The 12,256-nt window shown below is 39.8% G+C and overlaps 1 protein-coding gene across 6 annotated transcripts in view; it reads left to right on the top strand.

Annotated features, from left to right (window-relative positions):
* The first annotated feature begins 995 nt into the window (after positions 1-995).
* Positions 996-12,256, top strand: part of rimbp2a (RIMS binding protein 2a) — a 72,154-nt gene continuing 60,893 nt past the window's right edge. For all 6 annotated transcript variants that reach the window (XM_026174070.2, XM_026174072.2, XM_080304357.1 and 3 more), the window contains exons 1-2: positions 996-1,134; positions 1,688-1,831. In XM_026174070.2, coding sequence (XP_026029855.2) covers positions 1,694-1,831 — 138 coding nt within the window. In that variant the 5' untranslated portion in view covers positions 996-1,134; positions 1,688-1,693. The remainder of the gene's footprint in view (positions 1,135-1,687; positions 1,832-12,256) is intronic.

Here is a 12,256-nt window from a genome sequence, read left to right as displayed (position 1 = left end):
GTAATAAACTTAAATCTTTAGAGAAAGGGGATGGTTTTGAATTAAAAAAAAAATACTGTAATGGAATTAATTAAAATAATGGATTTATAGATTATTTAATATATAAATAAAAATGATCAGGCCTGGATAATGTCACTCTCTCTGCCTTTGATAAATCTGCGACAGAGATACTTTGGCTCTCAGAGGTGGTTCATAGAGGTCTTTGAAGGGTGGGATGCTTTGCATAAATCTGTAAGACTCCTGAGCTCTGTGTGCTGCTGCTGTTGTTGTTGTTGTCTGTCCTCCTCCTCCTCCACAATCCCCTGCAAGGAAGTAAAAGCTGTCCAAGGTGAGTCAGCACAGAGAATCTGTTCAAGCATTTGGCCGAGGTTAGAGAAACAATGGAAGAAGAAGAAGAAGAAGAGGCCAGTTATTATTCTTTTTTGTCTTTGGTCATTAGTTTTTAACACAATGGCATTCATTTATTTTAAAAAAGCCACTTTTTGAATGAATGAATCAAAAAGGAAAAGCAAAAAGGAAAAAAAAAGAAGGAATCTGATCTTGTTAGTATTAAAAAAACACAAATGAAAAAACAGACAGTCAGACATTGGAGCATTTGTTAGTGTAGATTAGGTAGAGTCCAATAAGTCAAATCCCCTGAGGTGCAAGCATCATTAACCGTCTCTACCCTGCATGTATCTGTGCTCTGTATGGTTAGTGTGAATGCAACACTCCAGTGTGGAAGTCAGTGTCTGTTTGACCAAACGCACAAAGCATGTCAACATAGATGGAGATTTAGTATCAATTAATATGAGCTGTTGTATTTTCCATGCCCCCCTCCACCATACCCTCCACACACTCACACACCCCTTCACTGTGTGTCTGTGCACTAATCCTCTCTTATGTAACCGAATGAAGCTCTCTCTCAGTGATAACACACACGCACACGCACATGGACACACACATGAACATACTAGTCAGTGCTTACATGTATATGTGGACGAACTTGTGCGGGTGGCAACGGAGTTCAACTGGAATAATGATTCATCGTTTAAAAATGTGGCTTTTACTCTCAAGGACTGAATGTGTTTCTCAAAATGAAAAAACAAGTTGCGTGTTGATTTTTTTAATGAAAGAAGATGAAGGATTTGTACAGTAAGTGTCAAAAGCTCTTTATTAGTGCATTAGTGCTTTTTCTCAGCAGCAGACCTTTCGTTTTTAGCTTATGCACTGCAACAATTTGAATTTTGCATTGAGAAAACAATAATTATGAATTATAATGAAATATTTGAAATGCTTTTTGTTCATGATGTACAGTTATTTGTCATTTTAATATCGATCAAACACACTATATGTTATTGTTTGTTTGGAAACATGGTGATTAGATGGATAGGTTTTTGAACTACTAAAGAATGCACATAAATATGCTCTATTTTCAGGTGAAGTTTAGTGAAACTAAAATATAAATCTGAACCAGACACAAACTACAAAGGTAGCTCAAAATCCTTAAGTATTCAACTTTAATAAATGACACCTATTGATGCTGGTCAAAAAGCAATAGTTCTTGATTATTCAATGATGCGTACATGCTTCTCTTTGTATATATGCTGATGGCACTGTTCCAGCATTGCACAGTCAGTGTGTGTGCGTGCAGAATATGAGGTTTGCATCATAGATTCACTATGTAACCTGCAGACTGGTGTTGCAGGTGATAATGCGGGATCACAAGTCCAGTGCTAATGTGGAGAACCTGCTGAGGGAGTCTCAGAGGGAGTTACAGTGGATCCAGAGACAGCTCGCCATGATTGCTGCCAGAAACTTGCACCATCACCACCTGCAGAGCAAGGGCAAGGTAACATCATACTATAGGCCTTAGACACACTACTGCTTTTATAGCTAAGATAAACTTTAGTGTGGAAACATTAGTGTTGACCTTGGTGTAGGATAAATGGCATTTACTAGTAGCTGATAAAATTTTAACTTGTGATTTGAAGTCAGTTTTAAGTAATATTTGGTAGTGATCTTATAAGATAGGATTAAACTGTATAAATTAATATACTCTCACTGGGCATTTCATCAGGTACATCTTGCCAGTATTTGGTCAGATCCTCTTTTGCTGGCTTAAATCTCCACCACATCCTAAAGGTGCTCCCCTGAACTGAGATCTGGTGACTGTAGATACAGTGAACTTACTGCCATGTTGCAGTGCAAACTTTTAACTGTGCAGACTTTATTCAGACAGTAAGCCATGCATTCAATGTTAAAATGTTAAATGCCTACATGGGAGTCTTCATTTATTGCGAGCACTGAGATTTGAGTGCAAAGAGTTGCATCTCTTGATTATCTTGTCACTGCTTACATCTCTTTCTTTTTGTGCTTTATTTGATCCCAACAAATGTACACCTGTCAGCAACATTAAAACAATTGTAAAGGTTTTAACAGCAGCAGACATACTACTGTGTGATTCGGGCACTTTGAATTGAATCCCCTTGTCCTAAAGAAAAATTATTGATCTATCAGGTAAACCACTTGTCCTCTAGAGGATCACTGGTGATTCTAAGTCACTGACAATTATGTCTCAGAGAAGACAGCATGCTTCTGAAAACACAATGGCACAAACCTGCCATTCTCATCTCCAGCTCCATATTTTTATATGTACACACACACACACACACACACACACACGTGTGTGATCAAATCAAATCAAATCACTTTTATTGTCACATATATATTATAGTATAGTATACTGGTACCACTGGTACAGTACATGCGAGTGGTGTGATGTGTGTGTGTTTCCATATATATTTGGAAACACACACACACACACACACACACACACACACATATGTGTGTGTGTGTGTGTGTGTGTGTGTGTGTGTGTGTGTGTGTGTGTGTGTGTGACAGGAGATAATGATAATGAAAAGCATAATTACCCTGTTTTGAAGTACTTGAATTACAGTTTGCCTTCAGTTATTTGCATATTTAAAGGAGCCAGTCTGTCCAATCCAGTTTCCATCTTTTACTCATTCCCAGCCTCACAGGGCGTCATGTCATGGCTGGAAACCAGTTCACTGCAAGAGTAAATGTGCCTACAGTAAAGATGAGAACAGACAGCAAGCACGTGTTGCTAAGCAACAGCGTGGAGCAGTGCGTACATCCCACTTTCACCTCTCCTTCCTGTCTTTCTGTCCTGTCCTCTGTCCCATGTGTCTCTTTCATTCTGTCCTCCCCTCCGTACTCTTTGCTCTGTCCCAGCTAAACCGAGAACTAGTACTACATAATACATTGAGTGCCTGGTGCTGATGTAACCTCACTAAAACCTAATTTAATTTGAGCCCTCTCTCAGGGATTTAGAGGAGGTGAAAAGAGCAAATAGGATGCAAGGTAGGACTGGGACCAGGAACATGACAGTGTAGATTTTAATCCTAGAGAAAAGTTCCAAACCTTAAAATGCTATAGGTAGACATGGATGAAACAGAGTGGAGTCGAGGGTATAGTCTGAGTTTTTAACAAGGTGTTGATTCTGAGGCATAAAGGTCTACTTCTGTATTGTTTGTTTGTAGAAGTGGCTACTTCCAAATAAAGTCTGACTACTTGGAAGTCAGACTTTCTTGTAATGTTTTAAGTTGTCTTGAGCAATAGTTCTCAAGGTTTTATGAAGGTCTTTCAAAGTTTCTGTTTGGACATAGGAGGCTTTTTCTCTCATTTACAGCCCACTTCTTGTACTTGACCAGTGTTAGGGGTTTTTGTCTTTGTTTGTTAAGCCACTTAACACTGACTTATGAATCATTCAAGCATAAAAAGGGACCTATCTCAAGGGATGAACCAGTGATATGGCTACAGATAACAAACATTTTAGCAAAAAAATGATTTCTCTTGTTACAGACCCCCTTTCTTTCTTCCCATTTCTTTATCTAAATCTGTGAGAAATGCCAAAGATAACAGTTTGGCTGTAAAGAAGCCTTTCTGAACAAAGGGAAGCAGGGAGAAAAGGCTGAGGCATGCAAAATTACATAAGAACACACAGAGTCATGAATCCAGATTTTACAGTTTTTTCTGATGGCTTGAGCACATTTTTTGTAACTATTGGCTATTTTTGCAAAACTCTACACACAAATAAGAAAACCTGTCACCCAATCAGCAAAACATTGTAGTTTTCTTGTAAAAGCGAATAACCCTTGCTTAACTCTCCACACCTTTGTAAAAATTGTATTTTTGTATCCAACAGTTAACACAAGCCATCATATTAATAAGCACACAATGCACCAACTACACACTGATGGTATGAATAAAAAACACATCTGGCTTTTGCTTTCTCTGTGCACAAGGTAGGCTATGTCAGTTTGAGCTCATACTTTTGTCATAGATCCGTAAGCATAGAGGGATCCAAACTTCAAGTACTGGTGTTTACAGTTTTTTCTGATTGCTTAAGCACATTTTTTGTAACTATTGGCTAATTTTGCAAAACTCTTCACACAAATAAGAAAACCTGTCACCCAATCATCAAAACATTGTAGTTCTCTTGCAAAAGCAAACACAGCTAGATTAACTCTTCACACCTTCGTAAAAATGGTGTTTCCGTATCAAACAGTACACACAAGCCATCATCTACTAAGCACACAATGCGCCAACTGCACACTGATGGTATGAATACAAAACACATCTGGCTTTTGCTTTCTCTGTGCACAAGGTAGGCTATGTCAGTTTGAGCTCATACTTCTGTCATAGATCCATAAGCATAGAGGGATCCAAACTTCAAGTACTGGTGTTTATTCAAACACATCAAAACAAACACAAGTGTTTATTTCCAAGTATAGGATTATTTGCAATCGCCATAATGACTCTATGGGTTACTTGGTCTGCAGTGAACATGCTTCCTCTGCCCCCAGCATCTGGTCATCTAGCAATTCTGTAAAGTAACAATTTCAGTATTTTTACATCAATGGTATTGGTGTGTTTCTCATTGGCATATGGCAGTGCTACAAATCTTTGTGCGAAGTGACTGTACTAACCGATTCTCATTTCAAGATGTCCTTATGGTACTTGCTACAGTGTAGCGGCTCGAGTTAGGCTGGACCCGTTGGCCAGCTACCCTCAGGGTCATTCCACGGTTGATTACATGGTCCACTATTGTAGCTCTGATGTCATCAGCAATTCTATTTCTTACTCTTCCTACCCTTCCTCTCCCCCCTCCTCATCTTCCTCTCCCCCCTCCTCATCTTCCTCTCCCCCCTCCTCGTCTTCCTCTTGCTCCTCCTTGTCCTTGTCGTCCTCTTCATCCTACTTCTCCACGTCCTCTTCCTCGGCCTCCTCTACTTCTCACTCTTTCTGCTCCCTCCATTGTACTCCGCACACACAGCTTACCTGTATTATAGTGCTTAGGCTGATTGCAAAGTGAACTAATTATCTAAAAAAGTTTTCACATGTGACAGTGTGCCAGACAGTTGGCAAAATAGTGTAAATAATGGCCTTAAATGTGTATAATAATAATGGATTGGATTTATATAGCGCTTTTCAAGGCACCCAAAGCGCTTTACAATACCATTATTCATTCACTCTCGCATTCACACACTGGTGGAGGCAGCTACAGTTGTAGCCACAGCTGCCCTGGGACAGACTGACAGAAGCGAGGCTGCCATATCGCGCCATCGGCCCCTCTGGCCAACATTAGTAGGCGGTAGGGTAAAGTGTCTTGCCCAAGGACACAACGACCAGGACAGAGAGCCCAGGGATCGAACCGGCGACCTTCTGGTTACAGAGATGCTTCCCAACCCCCTGAGCCACGGTTGTATAGTATAGCTTAGCTTTGCTAGGAGTGCGTTGATCATTTGGAAATTGAGTGTAAAGCAGTGAGTTGTGTTTATAGTTCTGCAAAAAGAGTGCTGTGCAGTGGATTGTAGCTACAGGTTTGCAAAGTGTGTGTTACAAAATGGCAAACTGAGTGCAAAGCAGTGTTTGTGCTTTTAGTTTTGCAAACTCAGTGAGTGGTTTTGCTATAAGTATTAATAGTTTTAGAAATTGTGCTATAAGAATCACAGTTAGGGTTTAAGCATTCAGTAAAAACTGTAAATCTAAGGTTTGAATCATCATTGATATGTGCAGAGGACGTCAGGAGAGAACTACAACAGTGAGTGTCTATCTGTAACATATGGCGGATGCTCTACCATGGTTTGGGACTGCTTTTCAGCTTGGAGATCTTGTTAAAATTGATGGAATTATTGATATAGGAAAGTACCATCAAATTTTGATCCATCATGTAATACCTGTCTTGAAAGCATCTCATTGTTAATGGCTTCATTTTTCAGCGTTACAGTATTCCCAAACACATACCTAATGCAGTAAAAGCATACCTGGATATAAAAACATACAGAACACTATGAGTGATGGATGGGCCTCCTGAGAGCGCAGACCTCAGCATTATTGAAGCATCTCGACAGATAAAGGAGCAAAAACAAACTAAAACAACCAACTTAACACAAAAACAAACAAAAAACACCCAAAGAACAACTTTAAATGAAGTTCAAGAAGCAGGAGGAACTATATAATCTTATGACTGCTTGAAGATATCACAGGAAAGCTCTCCTAAGAGAGTTCAGACTGTCTTGAAGAATAATCAGAATCAGAATACTTTATTAATCCCGAAGGAAATTATAGGTTACAGGATGCAGCACTCTAATGGCGGATGCGCACTTACAAAGGAACCTAAATACTGAATATTGACTTTCAAGCTCATTAGAATGGTACAAACTCTGTTTTTGCCTTATATAATGCATTTCCATGTGAGTTTCCACACACCTTTCAATAAATTGCTGCACATATTTCCCATTTTCCTACAACATTATAAAGAAATGTGGGGTGGCTCAGTACTTTTACACAGTGTTGTATGTTTCAGCAAAAACTCTTCATTTCTGGAAACATGTACGTATCAAGTGAGAAAAGCAGACATCATTATCTAACATCAAGATTATCTAAGATTATTTAGCAAATTACAGAAGACAACTTCTGAACTCAAAATATGAGCCTCACTTCACCTGCGAGGTCAGGTGAAGTGGACGATGTATGATGTAATGCCGTGCATGCCCCTCCAACACATCCCTCCTTTTTTCGCGTGCGTGACGTTGATGTTTGGTCAATTGAACACATCCTTTGGATGACAGACGTAGTAAGAGAGAAAGGTACTGACACCAGTAGAAAGGTGGAGGTGGGGGGTGTTTGGCAGCGATGGTGAGAGGGTGCAGGAACTGTTTGGGTGCCAGGAAGGTGGCACTGTTTTTGGTCTCGCTGTTAAGGTGATAATCCAGGCCAGCCACGGGTGTGTGTGGACTAGGCAAGCTGTTGAAGCTGCAGCACGCACATAGATGCACTAAGACCCCGACACACACACACACACACACACACACACACACACACACACACACACACACACACACACACACACACACACACACACACACACGTGGGTTACACACAGTGACGTGTCGCCTGCGCCTCCGCTGCCGGTCCGTGGTGTGACGGGAAGAAAAGAGAGACAATTCGGGACAAAAAAGATACTGCGTTTGCAGTAGGGACAGTGTTATTACCGTGGGTCTCTTTGCAAAACCACTGCACGCTAGCATCACTGTGCAAACCTCTCTAAAATAAATAAATAAATAAATAAATGAACAAATAAATAAGTAACTGTATTAAAAATATAAACGGTTCTTCCTCAAAGGAGCAGTGGGCGAATTGTTTCTCTGAAAATCTTGGCTGGATTTCTTCCTTTGCTTCGTCCTTTCTTTCTTTGTTTTTGATCATATGTATCCACCTCAGGCATCAGGCAGCACGGATGCAAGTGTTTCACTTCCTCACCAGATGGCGACATGACAATAAATTTAAATTCCCCCTAGTCAAAAAAAAAAGATTACCTTCGGGGTATCCTGGCAGCTCGGTTGGCTGAGCACACGCCACTTAACCACAGTGCCCTTGGTTCAAGTCCAGCCACCACATGCTGCCTCCCTAATCTATTCTACTGTGTCCCTTTAGCGGGAGTCATCAAACAAAGCAGCAATCCACAGACGTCCCAGAAAATGTGATTCTTATTAAGCAGACTCTTGAAAGCACACAGCATTTGTCTGCGTGCTGATAAAGTTGGTAGCTATTAATTGCTGGAAAATGGGAGTGAAGCTTAACTGTGAGGGGTATAAAGAAGTAAAAAGCCCGTATTACATAATCATATGCTGTAATATCTTAATAGCTACCCACATTATCTGCTTTGGTTAATAAACAGTTCCCCCAGCCTCCAGTTGTTCATTAGTTTTAAATGGATAATGCACTCACTGTGCGTCCATCACCGCTGTTGTCACCGGTATTGTGCAGAAATTAAGCTCCCTGTATTTTTAGGTTTCTGTTGCTTGCCTTCATAGCCTTTAATGAATGTTATTTTGCTATTTTTATTTCCCAGAAATGTGTTCTTGTGCTGTACCATATTGAACATTTTGGCATAGATTACATACCAAGTAAACGCTGGGCCAATATTGTTGATACCGATACTTTTATCTGATAAAGGAAGCTTATGTAGAGTAGAGAGCAGTGCCTCAGTGTTTATGAGATTAATCATCATCAATTGAGAAATTCTTAACACATTTTAATAACCACTAAATCAGTGAGATTTTCAGTTTCCAAAATACTTAGTTAACACAATACACACCTTTCAGCTTTTCATTATTTAACACAAATCAGTGGCCATCATACTAAACGTGGAGGATAGAAAGAAAGTATCTATCCTGTCACACTAATATCGACCCAATACCAATACCAGTGTTGGTATCAATGCAATAAATATTTGCGTCATTCACCTGCCTACCTTTTTTAGTGCGCTGCTCCTTGGCACTTCATCAGAAAATTATGAACACGACTCTGTGAAATATGTCATGGAAGTTAAGTATAGCAGTCATTAAGCTCTACAAATCCCTTTGTAGCAGTTACCTGCTTTACAGACTTGCCTTTGAGCAGTACACACACTACAGCACTCCACAGCTGTGACCTTTACCGATTGCAAACACAAAAAAGGAATATATCCCTTAGATGGAAGTAAAAAACAAACAAAACAAAATTAAAAAGACTCTCGACGGAACATATAAAATCTGAAGTGAAAGTATCTTACATTGTGGGTCACTGAAATCAACAAAGACACACACAACAGCAATATAAACCAACCACACTGCACACAGGTAAGAACCTTGGCCAGTGCATTAAATCAGACTGGAGGCATACACTTCCTCTGAGAGTGGAGTATTGCTGTATTCCCAAAGGTTGTCACGCAGGCGGAGACTGCATGAGTGGAAGTAAAACAGACTGGTTTTATGGGGAACAGGCAGATTTTACTACTTCAGAGCAACTTATGAGATGCTGTGGCAGATTTATACAAACACGAGTAAATTATTATTACTATTTATGTAAAATCATTGAGATATTAAATACAAAAGAAAATTCTCAGATGGTAAAAATCTTATGTATACTGCTGCAAGGTCTTCTCGCTGATTGTTTCTGAGACTGTATTGCGTCTGAATTTTCTCAACTAATTAATTCTTCTCATCCCTCTGCCCTCAGTCTGCCGATTTATATGGTATTAATATTGGTAATATTTTCTGTTGTCTTATGGTTATCCATAGCTTGTGCAGAATATTGGATGTACAGCACTGTGCAAAAATCTTGAGCCACCCCTCAGGAGCTGGATTTTCTTGTAATTTTTATTTGTGCTCTTGACCAACAGTTCTCCAGGCCTTTTAAAGATCTGTTAAAGTTTTACTTTGGACATTGGTGGCCTAAATCAAGAGATCAAGGTGAATTGTTAGCTACACCTATACCTTTTACCTAGTCACACATCTGAGTCACTCCTAGTCACCCAGGAGTGACTCAGATGTGTTTTATGGAAAAACATTTTGCCTTTTGCTCATTCTCTCTGAATTAAAGGCAGAGAATGGATAAAATACCAGCTTAGCATCTGGACTTTTTATAATCTTCCTTTAATTGCGCCTTTTCTGGCTCACACTTAGAAGCAAATGCTGTTGGTATTTCCTGTGACCCCAGTGTGCATGAGTGTGCCATTATTCTAAACTCTGACGTAACTGCTGTCAGAGCAGCTTTGCCAGCTTTCTCAGTACAAGGATGACGACTCCTGTGTGGACGGCACAATTGGGCCCTGCCAGACAGGGACTGGTTACAGTGCTTAGATGCACCAAACTCTGTTAAATTAGGAGTCTGATTGTATGGTATCATGTCTCCCTTGGATGTCTTAACTGCCTGTGATTAGAGTTTATGTGTTTGCTCCAGAGTCCAGTCACCCAGATGCTAAAATGTCCAAAATATTTTAAATGAAGCTGAGAAAATATTTTCATTTTGTTGTCAAGTCACTAAAGAGGTTACCTGCCTTTAGCCATATATATTTTTTAGCATGTTAAATCTGGAAACCAGTGGTTCTGTGGTAAATGACTCACAAAATCAGCTCTCATAGGGACGTCAATATGGCCTAATATCTTGCTCTGAACAGCCTGACAGAATGTGTTAGTCTGTCTGTCTGTTTGGAAAACCAACAGCACTGGTTGGCAGGTCCATCTCTCTGTCTGTTCTTGGAAAGATCACCATATTACACTGGTGGATATATGTGTAGGCTCGACTGCTTAGCGGGTCTGGTGTATTAACAGGTGGATCTGGCTGTCTTTCTGTCTACTTGGCACTTCCATCGTACTGGCTTCAGAAGCTTACGCTCTGTGGGTAAACTGTCATCTTGTCTGCAACTTTGTTTTTTCATATGTGCTTTGTGGAGTGTGATGGTTTGGCTTTCCATCAAGGGGATCTGGTTATTGTTTGTATGTGTGCGAGTGTGTGAATTGTTTTGTGTGCCAAAATACCAACTGTTCTGGTAACAAGCAAATTGATATATTAGAATAATATAAACTGAAGTGAGAGCCATCTGTTGGTTGGTCTGTCAGAGATTGGTAAAAAGAAATAATGCTTGATGAGAACAGTGGGCTGACAATTTGACCACAGCTTTAAAGTTCCTTGAGATGGGTTTAGTAACTTTAAAAAAAATTAGATGAAAAGCTAGTATAGGGAGGGAAAAGACAAAAGAGAACAGACTTCAAAGTAATGCAGGCAAAAGCTTTCCTTTGTTTGAGGTGCTAATGTGGTAATACTTGTGTGTCTGGGCAGGCTAAGTGTGCTTTTTCAGGAGGCAAATATGAAAGACTAATGCTTTTTCGGGCATTTCAGATTATACTTCTCTAACATTTTCCTGTAATACTTAAAGTAAGCAGAGTGTAGCACAGCACCAAATCTTTCTTTAGCCTTACGTACAGGGGAATGTTCTGTATATATATCAGAGCAAAATGCATCCTTCTATCTTCGGGGTTGTGTTTAATTCCAGGAGGCACAAATACATTTTTACTGTATCTTAAATCAGATTTTCTCTCACTTCAGCAAAAAAGCTGCCTAATACCTCTGCTATCTACAGTCCCTCTGGTAGCTCCAGCGTGATTGGAAACTTTGAAAAAAGACAGACAGCATAGCAGTTCTATTCCAAAACACGACAGCTATGAATGGAAAAGTGCCACCAAACTGCTCCGATGGATGTCTTTCATGAAAGAAGACTAACTCAGCAGCACAAGGGATGCTTCCAGCCTGCCTGTTGCAGATATGCACTACATTTCCACTGAGAATTTAAGCAAGTGAAATTTTGGATTTTAAAGGCTTTTTTATGCCATCAAGAAAATGTTAAAAAAAATACACTGATGTGCAGACTGAGCTGCAGCAGCTTCATTATCAGACCCACTAATCCCTTTCCTGTCACTGACCATATGGGACTGAAGCAGTAGACTGTTGTAAGAAACACTGTCAATATGGCTTCTCTTTACTGTATATTAATCATGCGAATTGGTTGGTTAAGTAACTTGAATAAAGTGCCAGATGATTTTATGCAGATAATGGTTGCCTTACCTTTCCTGTTAGGTCACCATGAGGTTGCCAGGTTTTGTAGTGAAATATCTCTAGTAAATGTGGCACTGATATCCACATTAATAATATAATGTGATTGTGTGTTTAAATATTATTACAAGGGTGATGACTCCTGTGTGGACAACAGATTGTTTTATACACACTGGAGGATTTCATGACAAAACTTGTCCGCTGCACATCTTCCATGAGATCCACCTGAATTTCACTTTTAAGGTTTTGGGTAATTGCCATTAGACGATAATAGACAGACACTTTCATGTTTCCCTGTGGATAATATGTTTGCTAA

Source organism: Astatotilapia calliptera, chromosome 7, assembly GCF_964374335.1.
Source record: "Astatotilapia calliptera chromosome 7, fAstCal68.1, whole genome shotgun sequence".
NCBI lineage: Eukaryota > Metazoa > Chordata > Actinopteri > Cichliformes > Cichlidae > Astatotilapia > Astatotilapia calliptera.
This window is presented reverse-complemented; position numbering and strand designations above follow the sequence as displayed.